Here is a 24,004-nt window from a genome sequence, read left to right as displayed (position 1 = left end):
CCTAGAAGCTCCCTACATGCTCCCTAATTAACCCATTCACTGCTGGGCATAATACACGTGTGGTGCGCAGTGGCATTTAGCAGCCTTCTAATTACCAAAAAGCAAAGCCAAAGCCATATATGTCTGCTATTTATGAACAAAGGGGATCCCAGAGAAGCATTTACAACCATTTATTCCATAATTTCATGAGTTGTTTGTAAATAATTTCAGTGAGAAACCTAAAGTTTGTGAAAAAATTTGTGAAAAAGTAAAAAAATTTTTTTATTTGATCGCATTCGGCGGTGAAATGGTGGCATGAAATATACCAAAATGGGCCTAGATCAATACTTTGGGATGTCTTCTAAAAAAAAATATATACATGTCAATGGATATTCAGGGATTCCTGAAAGATATTAGTGTCCCAATGTAACTAGCGCTAATTTTGAAAAAAAGTGGTTTGGAAATGGCAAAGTGCTACTTGTATTTATGGCCTATAACTTGCAAAAAAAAGCAAAGAACATGTAAACATTGGGTATTTCTAAACTCAGGACAAAATTTAGAAACTATTTAGCATGGGTGTTTTTTGGTGGTTGTAGATGTGTAACAGATTTTGGGGGTCAAAGTTAGAAAAAGTGTGTTTTTTTCCATTTTTTCCTCATATTTTATAATATTTTTTATAGTAAATGATAAGATATGATGAAAATAATGGTATCTTTAGAAAGTCCATTTAATGGCGAGAAAAACGATATATAATATGTGTGGGTACAGTAAATGAGTAAGAGGAAAATTACAGCTAAACACAAACACCGCAAAAATGTAAAAATAGCCTTGGTCCCAAACGGACAGAAAATGGAAAAGTGCTGTGGTCATTAAGGGGTTAAGGGAGAATGGATAAAAAAAGAGTGAAAATATATGAGAGAGAAGAAAGAAAGATATGACCTGAAAGAGAAGGGAGTGGGTAAAAAGAGAGATTGAAGAGAGGAGGGAGTTGAGAAAGATAGATAAGAAGGGAGAGATGATTATTAATTACAAAAAAATCTCCAGGTCTGCTATGATCTTCCATGACTGTCAGCACTCTCTGCATTCTATCAGTTTAACAACTTCCTTTTTCTATCCAGCTATTGTCTTCCCCACAACCCCTAGTTGATGTTTCTAACTGCTATGAACTTATTTTTGTTAATTTATTACTGAAGTAACATTATTTAATTTGTTATAACATAAAAACAATATTACACAATGTTTCACAATGGCTAAACATATGCAAAGAGGGGGTGAAGTAGTGGGTGGGATTAAAAGTGGTGAGTAACAATCTGTCCTGGCTAGTAGCTTAGGACTTGACATTTTGAGCCCTGTATATAAATATATAATGTTTTTGTATAGCAAATTCAAATGGATTTAAACTTTAGAACCACAAATTAGAAGGTCACCACTAGTAAATATTTTCTGCTGTAAGTGATCTACATAAGTCGACAATAACGTTTGTTAACAAAGGATTCAGAATCAGAATGACCCCTAGCCATCTCTTTTGTGCAGTCTTGGTTACATGAAGTTATGAAATGCTAAAAAGTAAGTATTCTGTCACAGCCAAAGCTACTACCAAATACACATCTGCCCTAATAAGAGCAATATTATATAACATTTATAAAAGTTAGTGAAACTTAAATATTTACCATGATTAAATGATATTAACGTCACCAGTTTACTGAAATCATGAGCAAAGAATTAAGCATGGAAAATCAGAGATTATCTGCTCTTTACATGCAATGGTGTTTGTTCAGCAAATGCTTGCACAGCCCAGCTCGGCCTTCTGTTCCTCTATACATAAATAGCAGCAGAAATATGATAAATGTCCATGTCACTACCCATAATTCTCATCTGCGGGGAGAAACCATTTATACTGAGTAAATAAATCTGAACACTGGTATGTTGATCTGCTTGGTTTCATTTGTTGTGTATTTTCACATCCTGGGGTTAAACATTGGCCTACCTTTTTAACTTCATTCCACCTTTATTCACATAGCTTTTACAAATGTGAGTTGTTTATCTCAAGTACAACAAAGACGTAAGTCTGTAGAAGCAAAACAGGATTCTAACAGGATTCTCTCCTTGTTTACAATAGTTCTATAGATGTAGTCATTCCGCAAGCTGACACTTGATTGTTAATACCTTTCAAACCTTGCATATGGTTGCATTTTTTTTTTTAACTAGAACCTCTGTCTTACTCAGCTGCATTTTGCCACATTAAACTAATAAAATGCTGCACTGCATTGATAAGTGAGATATAAAAACTGGCGCATCTAACACATTAGGCTAACAGGTCTTACTCACAGGTGCTGGCTCTGTATTGATGAGTTATATTTGGACATCATTTTTGGCCAATAAAAAGAAGTTAAAAATAAAGAAAACAAAAGTGTGCCTCCCTTGGAAATGATATATTGTTCTGTTCAAAATCAAGTATGTTGTTAAATCCATGCAAAATACACTTAAAATATGAGAACCCATTAGTCAAAATCACAAGAAGTGTCACACACACGACCAATCACAGGAAGGTATACAGCTGCAAGAAAACAGTAGGTGTGTGCAGTATCCAGGCCTGCACAGGGCTTATTGCTATTCAAAAAGCAAATGTGTCACAACCAGGCAAATTCCCTCAAAACCCATTACAAAAGTCCCCATTTGCTTCCTGACATACCCCAATATATACGCAATGTTGCAAAAACACTAACAGAGCAGCACACATATCATGTGAGCACCTGCAACAACAATTACACAAGCAATAAGCACTCACTTTACTTACAAGATGTGTGTACGTCTGCACAAGCATGAATACATGCAGCTGTCTGCAAAATGTCAGCAAATACACTAGAAAATATGCAGCTGTCTGCAAAATGTCAGCAAATACACTAGAAAATATGCAGCTGTCTGCAAAATGTCAGCAAAAACACTAGAAAATATGCAGCTGTCTGCAAAATGTCAGCAAATACACTAGGAAATATGCAGCTGTCTGTAAAATGTCAGCAAATACACTAGAAAATATGCAGCTGTCTGCAAAATGTCAGCAAATACACTAGGAAATATGCAGCTGTCTGTAAAATGTCAGCAAATACACTAGGAAATATGCAGCTGTCTGCAAAATGTCAGCAAATACACTAGGAAATACGCAGCTGTCTGCAAAATGTCAGCAAATACACTAGGAAATATGCAGCTGTCTGCAAAATGTCAGCAAATACACTAGAAAATATGCAGCTGTCTGCAAAATGTCAGCAAATACACTAGGAAATATGCAGCTGTCTGCAAAATGTCAGCAAATACACTAGGAAATATGCAGCTGTCTGCAAAATGTCAGCAAATACACTAGAAAATATGCAGCTGTCTGCAAAATGTCAGCAAATACACTAGGAAATATGCAGCTGTCTGCAAAATGTCAGCAAATACACTAAGAAATATGCAGCATATATATTTTTTTCTTTATTCATTTTTTTTAGTAATTTTACAACAATTTAAATAAGAAGAAGAAAAAAAAGGTTTTAAATAATAATAATAATATCCAGTTTATGACTTCCAGGGAACAAAACAATAGCCAAGAGATTTAATTATCAAGGGATAATGTCTCTGGATGTCCTCACATTAAAGAACACACCTCATAGCCAAGTCTTTAGTTTATATAGTGTCCAGGTTGCAGGAAATCAGCTGGTCCGCTATAACCATAGTGCAGCTTTTTAAATCTAGGCTATAGTGATGCAGTTTTCAGTGTTAAACTGAAAGACGCAGAAGCTTATAGGCTGAATATGGCACCACTGAGACACTACTGATAGGTGGTATAAGGAATAGTGTGTTGGTTTTCTTTGGGGGGTTTTAAGTAGTGACTAAAAACTTAAATTATGCTTACCTGATAATTTTCTTTTCTTCAGATAGAAAAAGTCCACAGCTGCATTCATTACTTTTGGGAAATAAGAACCTGGCCACCAGGAGGAGGAAAAGACACCCAGCCAAAGGCTTAAATACTCCTCCCACTTCTCTCATCCCCAGTCATTCTGCCGAGGAACAAGGAACAGTAGAAGAAATACCAGGGTGAAAAGGTGCCAGAAGAAATACAAATAAGAGACGCTCCACATAAAAAATACGGGTGGGGAGCTGTGGACTCTTTCCATCTGAAGAAAATAAAATTATCAGGTAAGCATAATTTAAGTTTATCTTCATAAATGGAAAGAGTCCACAGCTGCATTCATTACTTTTTGGAAAACTATACCCAAGCTATAGAGGACACTGAATGCAAAAATGGGAGGGTACAATAGGTGGCCCATTCTGAGGGCACCAGGCCTGAAAAACCACAACCCAACCAAACCCCACTTTGTCAGAGCCAGGCAAACAAACTAGAAGGAAAAGGCCTCAAGGACCCTGACCCACAGATAGTCCGAAAGCCTAACTAGAGACCGCAAGCAGACTCGCTGAACCAACACTCCTCCAGAAGAACTGTCGCCCAGCAGTCGGTCCCCACACAACCCTTACTAGTACAGTACCAAAATCCCCAAAAGGGAAAGAACAGGGTAAGCTAAAGGCATACCCAAAAGGTACAGCAAAATCCATAAAGGAAAGATCCCCTTCAAAGAAAGGGCAAATCCAGAGACCCGAATGGATCCCGAGAACAAGGGTAGACGACACCCAACCCACAAGGAGCAATCGGGCATTATCAAGTAGAAGAAACATCTCCCAAACATTGTGGAACAGCACAGAAAAAAACAGCTGAAGACAAAGTCCTCAAAACGTCAAAACTCAGAGACTGAGCAAACAGCAATAACAAGTAGCAAACTCAGAGCACCTGAGTCTAGAAACATGCTGCCATCCATAGGAAGACACAGAGAAAACACTATCCGTAAGGAAGAAGCAGCCGCACAAAATAGCAGACTGCTCCAAGACATAGATTGCCCAACCTCCAAGACAGAGGAGACTCTCCAGGCATTTCAGGCCACCAAGCCTACTCACAGATCTCAAAGGGGAGAGGCACAGAACCTCCAAAAAGAAGGTCCACTATCACCCCCAAGACCTGAGGATGAACAACAGATCTCAGATCCTACGCCTAGCCGGACCAGCCCAAACAACGGCAGATCTGAAGCAAGGGAACTGAAAGGAACCCCAAGACCAGCCCCCAAAAGGGCAGAAGAATGGACACAGCCATTTCAACCTAAAGACAAATGAGCAGGCATTAAATCTAAAAAGATCTAGCTAGGCCACCCAACTAAGTTTCAATGCAGAGCCAGCAGCTCCCCAGATGGGCAGGAACAACTCAAAGAGCAGACCAATCCCCAAACCAGATAAACATCTGTTCCAACCTCCCGAACACAGGAGAGGCTCCTAAAAAGGGAAGCACACCTCCGTAAGGAAAACAACGAGCCCCCTGAAGAGGAAAGCATCGATAAACCCCTGCCCATAAGCCAGGAAGTCGTAGGAAGAACCAAGAGGACAGAAGGCCATGTCACTGATGAACACGGAAGAACCCCTTAAAACACCATCATGCTAGCCCACATACCAGGCAAAAAGTGACAGCTGAGCAACCGCAAACCCTCCGTTTGCTAGGCAGGAGAGCCCACCATCAGGTCACATCAGTTGGCTGTCCCAAGGGAACCGTATCGTCTGGCACAAGACAAGCCCCAAGGCGACCCGGCTCTCAGTAAATCTGGCCAAGTTGTAAAACAGAACAGCCAGAACAAGGGCTAGGCCCAAGTACCCCGGAAACTGGAACCCCCAGCCAGTCCTAGGATTATAAGGTCCGGTAACATCCCACAGTGGGATCCACAAAGAGAAAATGCTGAGTAAACCCTTGACAACCGAAAGATCAGGACAAGAAGCCCGGTCTCCACAAATGTTTAGATTAAACAATTTTCCAGGAACATAAATCCCTCATCTGATATTAAAAAACAGACCTCCTAAGGAAAAAAATCCAGAATAACCCGGATAACAAGAGCAAGAAGCCTTTGCAGATCCCGACCCAAAAGGAAGAGACCACCCCTTGCAGGAGCCCAACACTCCAAAGAGCCAGGGCCATAAAAAGACACTAGAGCTAACAGGTGTCCAAGCAACATTAACGTGACTCTGCATGAAAGAGCGGCTAATCCCCTAAAGGACACAGGATGCTGCTCATTTTATCAACCTTGAAAGGAGGAAAGGCCGAGACCTCGTTGAGGATCAAGCTAGCAACCCTCGGATTGCTACAGAACAGAGTAGCCACAGAGCATTAGTATGCTGAGGTAGGTGTCCAACTAGCCACGAGCTCCAGACACAATGGGAACAGTAAGGACAAGTCACCCGAATAGAGCAACATCAAGCCTCCACATCACCTCAGACTCAAAATCACAAGACAGTAAAACATGAGTTTGAATGCCTCCTGGATGGCAATACCTGGCCCATATGTGTGGAAAAACCACTAGGTTCTCTTCTATCCTAAGAAAGAGATGCAGAGCATTCCCAACACCGGGAAAGGACCCCTAACCGGAGCCCAAAAAGGAGCTCAACTCCCGAAAGGAATCCAAGTCCCCCGAAGGCAACCCATCCACAAGGAGAAACAGGCAATCCAAGAAGTCTCAATGAAGAAGAGAACCACTAAAGGAAAAAGTCCAAAAAGGACAATTTCCTTAAGCAACACCGCCCCGACCGGCGGAAAGAAGGCGCTAAACCCTCTAATTTTCCCACCCCGTGGGAAGGAAAACTCTAGGTTCTGAGGTATCGGAAATGACAGAGAGTGACGCAGCAAAATTCACTGACCCAGTCACCAGAGAGTCATCTATTTAGGACTGAAACAATCCCGAGAGCAGACCCACAAGTCCTCTTGAGAATGCTTAGCTGAAACTCGTAAACAAATAACAAGAACATAAATAATGTGAAGAGCACTCAGCACCCCAACCTGACCAGCAAGGTATAATATGCGCCACGTGTCTGAATAAGCCACGAGACAGAAGATCTGAACCCAAGCATGACCAGCCTGCAACCAGGGTCATAACTGCCAAGCTGGCTAAATCCGCCCTCAGAGAGGGTGGAAGAAACAAACAGACAAACATGGGACTAGCGTGTCCCGACCAACTTCCGTAGAAGCAAACAGCGTGTATCGATCTCAGAAATTTTTTAACTCCCATAACCGAGAAGGATAGGATCGGCAAACAGCTCAAAAACGTGTCTGAGTAAAACACGAAGGCGAGCCAGCCAGTAATGAAAGGAACAACACTCAGGAACAGTTACACCTGCAGGGAACTGCACATGCCCTCCAGTGGCCGAGAGACCTGGGGCAGTCGGGCACGAGCATAATCGCAAATAAACATCTGGACTTTGTAGATGAGGAAGCGCCGAGGAGAACACATAACCTGGGTAACCCGCATGTGTAAGTAGTAGTAGGGAGCTGGATAGGGCCCCCTGAGGCGAATGGCTCAGCAGTCCCTTGAATCCCTGAGCCCGAGGAACAACGCGCTCTAGGAACGGCCTAAAAAACATAACGGGACTGATCTGAGTCAATGGGGCCAAATCACATCGTCACAGGACGAAGAATCTGAATCAGAAATTTGAACAATCTCAACATCAGCATCTTCCATAACTGGATAAAGGATACCAGAAAATGGACTATATAAAAAATAAATAAACGGCACCTGACACCCGCAATGGCTGGGGCATTCACCACCTCCTATGAACTAGACACCAGTGGACTAGAATTCTCCATCGCCACACAGTCAGGAATGCGGAAATGGGAGACCAGAACGTAGACACGCCCGGTCCACAAGGTGAACCGTACAGTCCCAAAAAAAAGCGCCCAAACCGTAAGGTTGCGTCACTTCGAAAGGCTGTTATGTTCCAAAAAGCCACGAGACCAGTTAACACTACACATAAGCAGATTGAATCACATAACAAACATGATTAAAAAAAAACCTGTTCAATAATCCCCCTCAGGAGGATATTAACCCTTGATTCAAAAATACTAAAGGAGTCCCACTGAGACCCTGTATTTTTCATGTGAGTTTGCAGGAACAAATGAGTTACAGTACAATCATGAAGAAGTAAAATGAAACGATCTTACCGGAATCTACGCTGTGGAACAGGAACACGGCCCTTCAAATAGTAGTCTCGCCTCCGCCATGGACTTGAGAGAAGGAAGCAGGCAGCGAAGTTCCACAACGCCGATTGCTTGTGGAGTTGATAAAATGAGTTGGGATGGTTTCACAGAAAGACTCTTCCTGCATCTCTGGACTCTTTCATCCAAGTCCTCACTGAGAGGACTGACAGGATTACTTAAAACCTCCCGTCCCATGTTGAAGAGTACTACCCTCCATAAGAGACGAAAACAAACTTCTGACACTTCTCTGTCAACCTCCTGGGACGAAATGCATAGAATGACTAGGGGATGAGGGAAGTGGGAGGAGTATTTAAGCTTTGGCTGGGGTGTCTTTGCTTCCTCCTGGTGGCCAGGTTCATATTTCCAAAAGTAATGAATTGCAGCTGTGGACTCTTTCCATTATGAAGAAAACCATTTTTTGAAGAATCAGGTGGTCACAATATAGAGCTGTTTTACTTATTTTAAAGGTTATTTATAGTTTTTTCTGATATGCTAAAAATCTAGTATTTTTTATCAAATCATTTTCTGTTACAATACTTAATTGCCTATCTGTGGAAATATAAATTCCTATAAAATGGAAAAACAAAAATATCTATATCTATACACAGTATATATACTATAAATCCATTCAATTCACTGTTTTCTGTGGATCATTCACAGTTAAGTGACCAAAATCAACTTACATTTGGTGCAAGCATAGGTGCCTGCCACACTGTGCTCATCAGCAAAATGCTTGCATCTGCATCGAATAGGGCGTGATCCATTACGTGGGACATAGTGAAATGCCTTACACTCACACTGCCTTTCTTTACAAGGCAAATGAATTGGTCTAGCCTTTGGCAGCTCTTTAAAATCTGTTTTGTGCTGTTTATACCTAGAAGTGAAACAAAAAAAGGTCTTAAATCCTTTGAATCATATGGATCAAACTGGCTTTATGCCTGGAGAATACTCAATGCTAAATCAAGGAAAGTGCAATTAATTATAGAATTATTGGCATCAAATTCAAAAAGGGGGTCACCAATGCAAAATTAGATCTTGCTTTTATCACGATAGATGTGGAAAAAAGCATTTGATTCTGTTACCTTGGGATCATTTATTCACATCCTTGGATAAATAAGGCTTTAAGGGACACTTTCCAATCTTTGTTCAATTGGGATTATATATATATATATATATATATATATATATATATATATATATATATATATATATATATATATTTTATATATATATATATATATATATAGTTACCCTATGCCCTTTATTTTAGTAAATGATTTTCTGAGCACCTACTATCTATCGTAAGAAAGGTTACAAGACAGGGCTTCCCCCTATCTCCCTATATTTTTAACCTTGTAATATAACCACTTGCAATTTTGCTTTGAAAAGAATATGGCTTGGTCAAAGAAGGGTAAAACTTGTCTCTTTACATGGACAATCTTTTAGTCTTTTTAAGTGATACAAATAAGAGCATACCAGCTTTTTTACAAATAATAGAAGAGTTTGGCTCCCATTCCAGGGTAATTAGAGCAAGCCAAATAAATCTTTAAATTCTCTGGTTATATAAGGTCAAGACAAGCAGAAAGAAGATCCATTTAAGGTAGTGAAATAATATTTTAAATATCTTGGTGTTAAAGAGACAGTTTAGCCAAAACAAATTCCTCTCCTTTAATTTGTTCCCAATAATCTATTCTATCTTCTGGGGTGTATTACAGTATTACATTGTTTACAAATAGCTCTTAGCCTTTATAGTGGCATGTGAAATAGCTGATTTAGCCTGTGGTATCTCTACCTATACTGAAAGTTTCTATAACTATGTAAACACAGCTAGCAGAAGAAATTAAACTTACAGTAAGAGGTAGGAAAGATAAAGCTCTAAAATGCTCATTTTCAATTTTTCTTTCTAAGTATTGTACAGATACAGAGATAAGAAAGCGAAGAATTTGAGTGATAACATAATGAGATCTGATCTGTCAGCAAAAGTGTATTTTGATGGGCTGTGGTTTCAAAGAGCAAATCCAGTTATTAATTTTGCAAAAAGAATCATAAATGAGCAATTCCTCATACATTTTATATGCTGCAGCTGGTATAACAAATCATGGGGAACACATTCAGCAAAAAACAATTTTACTGTGAACTGTGCCTTTAATTTAGCTAAAAATCGGAGTGAATGGTATTCGCTGAACTACCCTGAACTGTTTGATAAAATTAAAAGGGATTTATCGAACTGGACTTAATTTCCACTATCCTTATCAGCAAAAGTTAACTTAATTAAAATTATTGCTTTTCCCAGATTATTATACTTATTACAGAACTTACCTCTAGTCATCCTCCGTAGCGACTTACGTGTTTTTAAACATATATGTACTCGGTTAATATGGGGTAAGAATAGAATGGCAATTGCTTGGAAGAGATTGACTTTACTTAGAAAGGATGAGGACTTGGAATACTATACAGACTTAGAATACTATAATCACTATAATCAAGTCTGTATAGGGAAAATTGTATTAGATTGGTTCACCCGAAGTAGATCATCATTCGTTATTTTCTCTAGAGCAACATTTAGTCAAATCATATATATTATTCACTTAAAACATTCTTACACTGTAAGGACAATAATCTGCAGATAATGGTGAAACATATGATGGTTTTTAGAAAAGTATGCAAAGCATGGTATAAAAATTTGTAAAATTCTCTAAGCTCTCTCAGAGATAATTCTTTGCCATATCTACAATTAAATCACTTTTTCAGTGATTAGTTAGAGACTATACTGATGATGGGAATGACCAGTATTAGATTTAATAATAAATATGTATCGAATGGGAAATTATTTTATTTCTATCTTATTAAAGGGCCAGATTACAAGTGGAGAGCTTAATTTATTGCATGCCCGCAAACGGGCAAATTCTCCAGTTTACGTTAGCAAGTAGGTCAGACTTCTGTTTAATTCTTAAGTGCCCCAAATGAAAGTTTAGTTTATTTTTTTTTATTACATTTTTTTTATCATTTTATTAATTTAAAAAAATGTCACTATGCAGTTTTAGGGGGCTAAATTTGGCGGCTGTTGGGTGGTGTTAACATTGCGGTCTATGGGAACCGTGTGTTCCACCTTTAAATATATATGTATATGCCTTATATAAATTTATCTTAATGTGTTTAAAATTTATACACATATAAACAAATACATATGATATATTCATATACATATATAGTTAAAACTGCTGCCCATCGCTGTGCGACTTACCCACTTCGCTGTGCTTGGTTCTCAAGCCGTGTCTGACGGCATGAGAACGAGGCATCCATTGGAGTCTATGGAAGCGCGCTCTATTGAGCGCTAAGCTTCCATGCAATGCCAAACGCAATTTTGCGCTCCAGTCGTAATCCTAGCCCTTAAATGTGTAAAAAGCTTTCAAGGCCTTGGAAACATACAAGTTCTGTCCACTAAATGGTCACAAATTATTGAGTAAAATCAGGTGGAGGTAATTAGTAGACAGGGCAACAATTTCAAATGCTTGTAGGGACTCACACATGAGAATAATACATAGCCCTTATATCACACCTTCTAGAAAGCAAGCTGGGGACACCAGACTTCATCACCTACATGTTCCCAATGTAATTGTTATAATTGCCAGACCTGCTGCATTGTTTTTGGAGTTGTCCCAAGTCCAAAGATTTTGGAAAAGGGTTAATTATTGGACTTATAGAATTATTGGAAGAACAGATAAGCTTCCAAGCCAAGCACATATGTTTCTTTATTAAGAGTGAAAACTTTAATGAGAATGATACATTTGACAATACTATAATTTGGACAGGTAGGAACTTAACTTGAAGGTACTGGAAACCTAAAAAGAGTCCTAACTTTTCAAAATTTACCAGGAAAATGTGTAATCAACTGATCCTGGAACAATATGATACTTCAGTGGTGTCAAAAGCTAAAATCAAAAGTTTTTTTTGGTAAATGGAAAAAAAAAACATTCAATCGTATCCCCAATAGATGCTCAGATACAATTGCTCTATACCTTTTTGGAGGCTGAATATGTAAGAAGTGCCAAAGAGAGGAAAGAATTCCCCACATTAGGGAGAGGGGTCAGGGCTGGGGAGGGGGGTGAGGCCGAGGAGTAAGGGGTAGAGAAAGAGGGAACCAACAGGTATTTTTCTTTTTTTTCTCTTTTTCTTGTTTGTTTACTTTAGATTGTTTATTTTGCTGTATGATGACAAAATCCAACAATGTGGATGTAAGATATAGATATAACAGCTCCTGATATGTGTATAGATAATTTCAACTGCATATCAATGTTTGTTTTTCTTCCTTTTTTTCTTGCTCTGCAGTTTGTTCACCCTGCGAGGTGTAAAGAATAATGTATAATGTGATAAATTCTTCCCATTGTTGGATATAAATAAAGATATATGACTTTCCGGTGAGCGGTTCTAGAAGATGGCGTGTGAGTTCTTCAAGCTCTGAAGAAAATCTCTAATAACAGCAGAAATTTCGCCACCCTTCTATGCCAATCTGCATCTCCCTTGACCAGATAAGCTGTCCGGGAAACCTTTGCAGATAGAAGCATTCTACCTACTTCTTCCCCGGAAGGCATTGTACTGAATTACACTCCGTAGGGAGTGATTGAGCAATGGAGCCGGAAAGTGACATTGCCGCGCAGATAGCCCACAACACTTCTGCCTTTTTTTGAGGCGCCTTTTTCGGAGCTACATAAATCTACAAGAGGAGGTTCAAGCAATTAACAGAACTTGTCCCTCGGGGTCCAGTAAGACACCGACACTGTTAACTAACCCCCAACAGTCCAAACCTATGATTTCCCATGCAAGTACCGTGGGGCTGGATAGACATTACAGCCTGATTTGAGCAAAGACGGCAAGCTAACTTGTAACCCTTGGAGATCCTCCTTGCTGAATGGGGCCAATTACTTCGCTCTGAGAGATAAGACTACTGAAGCTCCGCAACACAGAAATCCCCCACGATTACCCCATGTCAGCAGTAGATTGGCTTCTACATTTCTCATCAGGGCTATGGATGGGACGCGCATTGTCCGCATGGAGGGAGAACGAGTGGATCGGCACTTACTGACTCCTGCAGCGGGTCTTTCTGGGATGGCGCCAATGCCTTCATGGCGGGGTCTGAGGCTGTTGAACATAGCTTGGCACATTTCGGACTACTTGATGAACAAAAATGGCCGCCGTGGTTCAGGCTTTGTGGATGCGACTGCTCTGCTGAGGAGCGGAGTGGGGTGACTGCATGTATTAGGACAATGTAAGCTGGTCCAGAGGTAAGCCGTTATTTTTAAGGGACACAACTCTCAATACCCTACACTCTGGTAATTGGAGACCTCTGGCTGAGGACTGGCTATGAGTGTTCGGGTTTAATTGGTTTTTAAATCTACCAGTATTTCCACTGCTAGGGCTATGTGGACTTTGTCAATTGCAAACTCTGGGCTGACGCTTGCACTTGGGGCTGCATTGTTTTTGGACGATTTATGGTTCAGCATTTTTGACTATAAGTGCTTACTTACAACACTAAATTCTATATGACAACACTATGATCGCTGTGCTTTTGTCAGACATGTCTCCTGCACTACCTCTATCATTTAAAAATACTATCCAGTCTGTTATATTGTTTAACCAATGTTCTTGTTATTGTGTTTTTAACATTCACTGCATATCTTATTAGTGTTTACTATTAATGCATGTTACAATCTGGTTTAATAAATATAGAGTAACTCAAGTCTCTATATGAGGTGCGCAAAGTTCAGAAAGGCGTTCAGTAGGTGGATGTTCCAGAATCTTCTGAAGAAGCAGGCAGCACTCTTGTATAGTGAAGGTAGGTGCCTATGAATCAAGAGAAAGAGAGAGCGGCCTCATGGGACAGTATCGTAACAACCAGAGAAGGCAAACAATGAGGCAGCCCGTGATGGGTATACTCACAAGGATAGCGGCATATGAGAATGCCTAGTTGAGCGGGGACGGGACTTTAGGTCGCCCGACAGACATACACAGCCGTGCGTGGAGACGTCAGGTCACGGGGTCCGTTTCAGCCAATCAGCGGCCAAGAGGAATCAGCATCAGACGTCAAAGCTGTTTCGGGAGTAGCCAATGCTAGGCTTGTCTGTCTTATTACGCCACTGCCAGGTCTGCTGACTATGCAAAAGCTCGTCTAATGACAGTCTTCAATGATTCTAGTGGTAACTGCCCGCTCAGAATCTGCTTCTGAATCAAAACTGAATTCTTACTTCTTGATTGAAGGACACAGCTTTGTGAGTACACATGAGAACCACACAGGATGTGTACTCACAAAGCTGTGTCCTTCAATCAAGAAGTAAGAATTCAGTTTTGATTCAGAAGCAGATTCTGAGCGGGCAGTTACCACTAGAATCATTGAAGACTGTCATTAGACGAGCTTTTGCATAGTCAGCAGACCTGGCAGTGGCGTAATAAAACAGACAAGCCTAGCATTGGCTACTCCCGGAACAGCTTTGACGTCTGATGCTGATTCTCTTTGGCCGCTGATTGGCTGAACGGACCCCGTGACCTGACGTCTCCACGCACTGCTGTGTATGTCTGTCGGGCGACCTAAAGTCCCGTCCCGCTCTACTAGGCATTCTCATATGCCGCTATCCTTGTGAGTATACCCCATCACGGGCTGCCTCATTGTTTGCCTTCTCTGGTGGTTGAGGTACATCTGGTTTAACCCTTTATTACTACGTCACTGCAACTAACTGCCCTATGTTACATGCCAACTTGGAAGTTTCGCAGAGAGGATCTTGGCGGATATAGCAAACTAAGTAATGCCTGCCTGCTCATAGGAACACCTTAGCTTACTTTACCAACAGCCTTGGAAACACTTAGGAGTAGATATTGCAGTAGATCACTATTATATGTATCGGTCCTCTCATTTTAAGACAGCATTTTAGGACAGCACTTTGAGATTGCTCTTAAATGTCTATCCTTTATTTGTATGCCATGTTATGTTATATTTTATTACACGAGCGGCATTTTGGGAGACTGCATGCGTAGAGTTGGCCACAATGTATAGTAACTGCATAATACTAGGTAGAACCTCCACCAACTGAAATTAGGTTTGTCATAACAACCCAAAACCCATCAGATCACGCAATGCATTTTGTTTGGCTGTTTTCTTAAATGTTCAACCCGTGCTCCTCTTATGTAATGGACATATGCCCCTCATACTGTATTCGCTGCGTTTGAAGATTGTCAAGTATCCTTGGCATTTAGGGGTTTACCCTCAATGCGGCAATCTTTCCCACATTGCTGAGGGGAATTATAAATTATATAAATGAAATCCATATCGCCCAATCACAAATTCATACATACTTATATTACATGTCTAACCTTGCAAGATCTCTGTATCTACACAATTTAGTTTTTATAAATATATAATTAGTCGGTAATATACATAACATTAACTTGTTCCTCTCAACTTGTGTGTAGGGATGAACCTCATAATGTGATTTCTCTAAAATCTCTAGTCTAGAATAAAAATAGGGGTGACACACCTACACAATATTAGCACATGACCTACCATACTTCTTTTAAACGCCCCTATCACTTTAAATATAAGCATTCATTCCTAGCATAGCATTGTATCCCTGCAGGTATAGTCTTTTAAGGTGATCCTCTGTACTGAAAATGTCAGCTGAACTGGGTCCCCACTTTGTAAGACCTATTAATGATGATACTTTTTATGACTCACATTGTTACAGACCGGCCAATCTTAATTAATGTGGCACCCATATCTGTTTTGGATGGTGTCACGTATTTCAATAGGAATATGTATTAGTTCATAGTTTTATTTTGTTTTTGGTTTATAGAGGTTTAGTTGGGTTATATTAGTTTACTTAAAAATAAAACCCCAACATTGCGGTACAGGGAAGTACATATGCGAGAATGTTTTCTAACCCATACAAATATGAACATGGTATTCTACTATATTGGATAAAAATCTGTTGTTGCATGTTGTAATCTCATGTTGTCTTATCAAATTCATATTATCTTATCACACCCTGCGTGGTAGGTTATTGACTTGTAACCTCTCACTGTACCATTTGTTGGTTATAAATAAAATGTAAAAAAATAAATAAAGATATATATAAAAAAAATGTTTCTGCCTGTAGGCAGGGGTATTCATCTGGTTTTCTTTGCTTCTCTTCGTGCATCTTCAAACCGCTGCACATATCCGACATGTCTCAGGCATGTTGATTGATAAGTAAGATAGAAGCTATACCAGCTATCTCCAGAAAGAAGCATTTTTTTAGCGAATACAAGGACAATAATTATGCTTGGTATTCCTATAAGCCATACTTTGTGAACAACAATTACTTTCAGTTTCAAATAGTCATTACTGGGTAAGTTATCGAATTAGAGCAGGGGCTAGGGTTTACTGGAACAAGAATATGTGTTTGTTCTTACCTGTGAGTACAGAAGCATGGAGTCTCTGGTCCCACAAGCTTGCAGTCCATACCATCTGGTGATCTCCAGCTGACATACAATCTGTTTTGCATTCGAATAGGGAGCACTGCTTTTTTTGTATTCTTTCATATTCTTCCGGGCTAAAAAGTTTACCTTTTGTCATCTTCACCAACAATTCTGATGAAACAAAGAAGAATCTATAAGCAATGAGCAGATGTAGTTTTGGTTGTAGCTGGTGTAGCAGAGGCCATATACTTTCTAACACATACAGACATCTTTTTTCAGAGCTCTATACAGAATTCATAGCTGCTTGTAGTTAAAGCAAACTCTGGTTCTGTATTTCAATTTGTGGGAAGATGAATTACATTCATGTGACTCCAACCTCATTCTAACCTATGAATGAATGAATTACACCACTCTTCTACACCAATGCTTCCAATATTTTACTTACACAATGTTGTTCTATTTCCATTTCCTCCTAAATTGAAGCCCGACATTGTTCTTTTATAATTCAATTTACTTCTATTATCAAATTAATTTCTTCACTTTATATCCTTTCTTAAAGGGACAGTCTAGTCAAAATTAAACTTTCATGATTCAGATAGGGCATGCAATTTTAAACAACTTTCCAATTGTCTTTTATCCTTAAATTTGCTTTGTTCCCTTGGTGGTATCTTTGAAAAGCTAAACCTAGGTAGGCTCAAACTGATTTCTAAACCGTTGAAAACCGCCTCTTAGCTCTGAGCATTTTTAAAGTTTTTCACAGTTAGACAGAACTAGTTCATGTGTGTCATATAGATAACATTGTGCTCACTCCCGGGGAGTTATTTAGGAGTCTGCACTGATAGACTAAACTGCATGTCTGTCAAAAGCACTGAGATAAGGGCAGTTTGCAGAGGCTTAGATACAAGGTAATCACACAGGTAAAACATATATTAATATAACTGTGCTGGTTATGCAAAACTGGGGAATGGGTAATAAAGGGATTATCTATCTTTTTAAACAATACAATACAATTATGGTGTAGACTGTCCCTTTAATACAAAGATAGGCGTAAGAGTGTGCACTACATGGCAGCAGTTTTGTAGCAAAGTATTTAAGACTAGTGCTTAAAAGTGTAAAACAACTAATGTCATATAGTGATTCATACATTTGTACACTCCTAAGCCTACCTACCTGCTTACCTACTTTTTAACATAAATTCATTGTTTGCTCTGTCTAAATTATATCTTTAAAAGTTAGGGGTTCATGTCCCCTTAACAAAATATCCATACACATAATAATTTAGCCTTTTGTCAGGGGTCCTACAAAATCCTTAACTAAAGTAAGTTCATCTCACCAAATTGCATTCATACCAAAACAAAATATAGAATTTTTCTTTTTAAAACACATACTTTTCACCTCTGAAAAGACTGTGAAAAGGGAAAGGATACAGTATATAGTGAAGACAGTTTCACGAAACACGTAAGGGCACGCCCACTTGTGACATCACTTCCGGTCCGACGAGACCGCAACTCTACAGATCACTTGTGAAGCACAAGTGTATCCAACGCCATCCTAAGACAGGAAAGACAAAACACCTCACTTCTTCTACAACCCACACAGGAACCTTCAGGAATCGTTATTTTCCTCAAAGTAAAAAACTGAACTTTTTACTTTTTGCAAAAAAAGAGAAACCAACAGGGATCATCAAGGAATCCTCTATACTGTTTATGTAAGTTCAGGACAACAACCATCACAGCCTGTTTAGGAAGGAAAATACCCCAAAATCTTGCATAAACCTTAATCTTTACACCATCTGGAGACAAAAATCTTCAAGCAATCCTCTGCACTGTTTGTGCATAATCAAGGCGACAACCATCACAGCCTGTTTGGGAAGTTAAATACCCCAAATACCCCAAAGTTCTGCACAAAGTTTTTATCTAACAACACCAAGAGACTTTTAATTCACCAGCACAATCACTGGTTTGTTTTTGTGCTAAAATAAAGGAGATTTTATTTGCACTAATCACTGGCATTTGCTTCATTTATTTATTTCATTAAAAGGCATCTACCACACCCCTGAGAGGGGAAGCCTGTTACTCAACCCCTTTCTAACAAGGAGATTCTATTTCTTGAAAAAAAATACCTTAACTGGCACCACACAGAAGCCAATCATCTTTGATTTCTAAATACTACCATACTCTACAGAGGAGAAGCAAAGACACTACACAGACTTCTCAGACTAAAAGACAAAAAGGTGAGCCACAAAAAAGTTTTTTTATACCCTGCTGTAAATAAGTACATTTGTGTTACACCTTAAAACTGTGCTCCCCTTTATGTTACTCCCTTTCTACAAGCGCTATAGTCTGGTACCCCCTAGATACTATCCATAATTGTTTGTTCCATTTTGATGATAGTGGAATCACCAGATTAAGCTGCTCAGAAACACATCAGGAGGAACTGTATATTTAAGCAAATTAAATTTTTGCATTAAAACACAGCGCAAGCCTAAACAATTTTACCTTTATATATATATATATAATACCGTCCAAATAACTGTGTTACCCTCCTAGGGACATCCGCCTGGGTGCAAACATGCAAAGTATAATCCTCCAAATAAGATGCACTCTCAGGTCTTTTTGCAAAGTGAAACAAAATCTTGTTAATTAAACAAGATTTTGTTTCACTTTGCAAAAGACCTGAGAGTGCATCTCATATGGAGGATTATATATATATATATATATATAGTAACAGGGACCACTTTTAACCACGGTCTTCTAGGGCACAAATGCAGCACAGGACAGTCCACTGTAGTTTAAAAGGCTTTATTTTTCACAGCAGTAACAAACAGGCAGTTCCTTTTCAAAAGAGGGAAATCTTTCCTCTGCAGCAAAGTTTAAGTACTTTTAAATGTGTCCCAGCACTTCACAGCATTCACAAGTGCTTTGTAAAAATAATGTCCTTTTACAGTTCACAGGAACAAAAGTCTTTTACACAGTGTAACAAACACACACACCAGCTTCTGTAGCTGTGTAAACTATCTCCCAAGGCCTATAGTGAGGCTGCTATTTAAACCCTCACAACTTCTAATTAGCCACACCTGTGATTAGCTGCTGGACAGCTTCACAGCTGTCTGGGATAATCAAATACACACTCTTTCTCCCTGGGGTTTTAACTGAAAGGAGAAATAGCATGTACAATGCTTGGTCTTAAATATCTTCCATTTATAACCAGGCCTTGCTTTCTGTCACATATCCTCCCCCCCCAGCTCACACCCAGTGGGTTGAGCGACCATGGACATCAACGAATGTACCCGAGACAAACCATCAGCATTGCCCTGCAAAAGACCAGCCCTGTGCTCAACAGTAAAATTGAAGGGTTGCAAGCTAAGAAACCACCTAGTAACCCTTGAATTTGTTTCCTTATTCTGACTCATCCATGTGAGAGGAGCATGATCTGTTATTAATTTAAATTTTCTTCCCAACAGATAGTACCTAAAGGTCTCTTAAGCCCACTTAATGGCAAGGCATTCTTTCTCCACTATAGAATAGTTCTTTTCCTGTGAAATAAGTTTTCTGCTTAGGAAAAGGACAGGATGCTCTTCTCCTTGACACTCCTGCGAGAGAACTGCTCCTAAACCAACATCAGAGCATCTGTCTGTACAATAAAATCTTTAGCGAAATTGGGGGTTACCAAAAACTCGATGGGCAACAAAGGGCACCTTTCAAATGCTTAAAAGCTTGTTCTGCTTCTGGGACCATTTTATCATAATTGGGGCCCTTGCTTTTGTGAGATCTGTCAAGGGTGCCGCAATTGTAGCGAAATTCGGGATAAACCTTCTATAATAACTAGTTATCCAAATAAATGCTCTTACGTTTTTTAGTTAGAGGCTGTGGCCAGTTCTGTATGGCCTCTAGTTTTGTTGTCTGAGGTTTAACTAATCCTCTACCAATAGTATAACCCAAGTACTTAGCTTCCTGTAAACCAACAGTACATTTTGCACGATTGGCAGTTAACCCAGCGGACTGTATTGCATCAAGTACTGATTGAACTTTTGGAAGATGGGATTCCCAATCTGTACTATAAATTATAACATCATCAAAATATGCTGCCGCATAACGAACATGGGGTTTCAGAATTCTATCCATCATCCTCTGGAATGTTGCCGGGGCCCCATGTAAACCAAATGGCAACACCGTATACTGAAATAAGCCCTTTGTGGTTGAAAAAGCTGTCTTTTCCTTTACTTGACTAGTGAGAGGCACCTGCCAATACCCTTTCGTTAAACCAATTGTAGTGAGATAACGTGCTATTCCTAGCCTTTCTATCAACTCATCTACTCTAGGCATTGGGTAGGTGTCAAATTTGGAAACACAATTAAGCTTACGAAAGTCATTACAGAACCTTAATGAACCATCCGGCTTTGGAACAAGCACGATTGGACTGTTCCACTCACTTTGCGATTCCTCAATTACCCCAAGCTTTAACATTTTTTCTACCTCCAGTTTAATAGCCTTTCTACGAGCCTCAGGGACCCTATAGGGTTTAAGGCAGACCTTCTTCCCTGGTTCTGTTATTATGTCATGCTTAATAACATTAGTTTTTCCCGGTACCACAGAAAATACCTCTTTGTTCATTCTAATAAAATCCTTGACCTCTCGCTTCTGATGTACAGATAGGGTTTTCGATATACTTACCTCTGGTTCAGTGACAGGGAGTTCTGTAAGTTTTAAGGTAGCTAAAACTTCCCTATCTTTCCAAGGTTTTAACAGATTTATATGATATATTTGCTCAGGTTTCCTTCTCCCTGGCTGACTTACTTGTAATTAACATCACCCACTTTCTCAATTATCTCATATGGGCCCTGCCAAGTAGCCAAGAATTTATTTTCAACTGTAGGGACCAGAACTAACACCCTATCCCTAGGTTGAAACACCCTGGCTCTAGCATTACGGTTGTAGCTGTACTTTTGTGCTTCCTGTGCTTTTCCCATATGTTCCCTTACAATGGGCATGACAGCTTCCATACGATCCTGCATTTGGGAAATATGTTCAATAATACTTCGATAAGGTGTTGTCTCTTGCTCCCAAGTCTCTTTAACTATATCTAGTAAGCCCCAGGGATGCCACCCATATAACAGTTTAAATGGGAAAAAACCTGTAGAAGCCTGGGGAACCTCCCTGATAGAGAACATTAAATAGGGTAACAGAAGGTCCCAATTTCTCCCATCTGTGTCAATTACCTTTCTTAGCATACTTTTGAGAGTTTTGTTAAACCTTTCTACTAAACCATCAGTCTGAGGGTGATATACTGAGGTCCTTAGTTGTTTTATGCCAAACAACTTACACAATTCTTTTGTAACCCTGGACATAAATGGAGTTCCTTGGTCTGTCAAAATTTCCTTAGGTATCCCGACCCTGCTAAACATTAGAATGAGTTCTTTTGATATGGACTTTGCAGAGCTGTTACGAAGGGGAACTGCCTCAGGATAACGTGTAGCATAATCAAGGATTACCAGTATATACTGATGTCCTCTAGCAGATTTAACCAGCGGACCCATCAAGTCCATAGCAATTCTTTCAAAAGGCACATCAATTATAGGCAAGGGCACTAAAGGGTTACGAAAATCTTTAGCAGGAGCTGTAAGTTGACACTTAGGGCATGAAGCACAATAATCCTTGATGGCTACAAATATCCCTGGCCAATAAAACCTTCTAAGAACTCTCTCTTTGGTGTTCTCAACTCCCAAATGCCCCCCTAGAATGTGGTTATGTGCAAGATTTAATACAGTGTTTCTAAAAGTCTGGGGCACCAAAAGTTGTTTAACAATGTCTGTTCCTTTCTTCTCTACACGATATACCAAATCATTAACTGCTTCAAAATAAGCATAGGGTAATACATTTCCTGGCTGTGTCACAACATCATTTATAACTCTGATATTATTTCTTGCCTCTATCAATGTTGGATCCTCCCATTGGGCTTTTTTAAAATTACCAGGGCCACCAACCATATCTATCAAATCATCAATATTTTCCGAGCTAGTACTTGGTACTTCATTACTCTGAGAAGGTTGATCACCTACTAATACAGGCATAGGGCAATAAATCTTATTTTTCTCCTTTTCAATGGAACCCCCTTCAAAATCAGTTTCAGAGAAAGGAAATACATAAATATCAGAAGTTTGACATATTTCTGGAGATTCCCATAACTCCAGAAATTTTGGAAAATCTCTCCCTATCACCACCTCATGGGCTAAATTTGGTACTACACCCACACAATATTTTAATTTACCACACTGAGTCTCAATCTCCACCTCAGCTGTAGGATATTCCCGTTTATCTCCATGAACACAGATAATTCCCATTTTCCCCCATAATTTAATACTGCATCTGGTACTATAGATTTAGCCACTAGTGTGACCATACTTCCTGAATCAAGCAAAGCCCTAGACACTTTACCATTAACCGTCACAGAACACCAATGGGAATCATTATTAACAGAGCTGTTGCTATTAGACAATAGTGAATGTGCAACATTACGGTCCATAAATTCATCTTTATCACAGTCTCTAGCAATATGCCCAACCTCATTACATTTAAAACATCTTACAGGTTGGTTATATTTAAATGTTTCCTTAATTCCTGGGGAAATGTCTCTGGTGTTTTGCCTATACATCTGCTGCTCTCTTATCCCCTTTATCCCCTGAACAGTCTTACCAGTTCTTGTAGAGCTCTGGGACTTGGGATTATGGGGCTGATCCATTGAAGATTGTTGCAAAACTTCTCCTGAAGCTATGAATCTTTCGACCAATACAATCAACTGATCCGCTGTTTGAGGATCACCTTGATTAACCCACCGCCGCAGGGAAGCAGGTCATCCACGCTGAAACCGGTCCATCACCAGTAGTTCCACTATTTTGGTAGCCGAATTAACCTCTGGTTGCAGCCACTTCCTGGCAAGGTGTATAAGGTCGAACATCTGGGATCTTGCAGCATTATGAGATGAAAACATCCAGGAATGGAATCTTTGTGCACGGACTGCCGAAGTCACCCCCAGGCGTGCAAGGATTTCTGCTTTCAATTTCTCATAGTCACTGGCTTGTGCTGGCTCTAAATCAAAGTAGGCCTTCTGAGGTTCACCACTAAGAAATGGCGCAAGTATACTCGCCCACTCAACTGTCGGCCATTTTTCTCTTTCTGCTGTGCGTTCAAATGCCAAAAGATACGCCTCAACATCATCAGCTGCTGTCATTTTTTGAAGATAATGACTAGCCCTTATTACTCTGGAACCTTGGCTGCCACCAACATATTCAGAGTTCAGTCTTTCTGATATGGCTTGAACCTCTCGTTGCAGAGTCTGTGTAGCACTTTGCTGCTCCTCCCGGGTCTTCCTGAATGTCTCAGCTTGCACAGCAGCCATCTGTTGTATCAACAATTCAGTGTTCTCCTTCTGTGATTTAGCCAGCAGCATAACACTCTCTGACTGGGCCAAGACCAAATGTTGCAGTGCTGC

General features: G+C 39.7%; 1 protein-coding gene across 1 annotated transcript in view; it reads right to left on the bottom strand.

Moving 5' to 3' along the window:
• FAM221A (family with sequence similarity 221 member A) overlaps positions 1–24,004 on the bottom strand; it is a 148,093-nt gene that overhangs the window by 109,946 nt on the left and 14,143 nt on the right. Inside the window, 4 exon segments of the mRNA XM_053714149.1 lie at positions 8,755–8,945; positions 16,511–16,626; positions 16,629–16,667; positions 16,669–16,687. Coding sequence (XP_053570124.1) covers positions 8,755–8,945; positions 16,511–16,626; positions 16,629–16,667; positions 16,669–16,687 — 365 coding nt within the window.

Source organism: Bombina bombina, chromosome 5, assembly GCF_027579735.1.
Source record: "Bombina bombina isolate aBomBom1 chromosome 5, aBomBom1.pri, whole genome shotgun sequence".
Classification (NCBI taxonomy): Eukaryota; Metazoa; Chordata; class Amphibia; order Anura; family Bombinatoridae; genus Bombina; species Bombina bombina.
The sequence above is the reverse complement of the archived record's forward strand: the minus strand, read 5'-3'. Positions and strand labels throughout refer to the sequence as shown.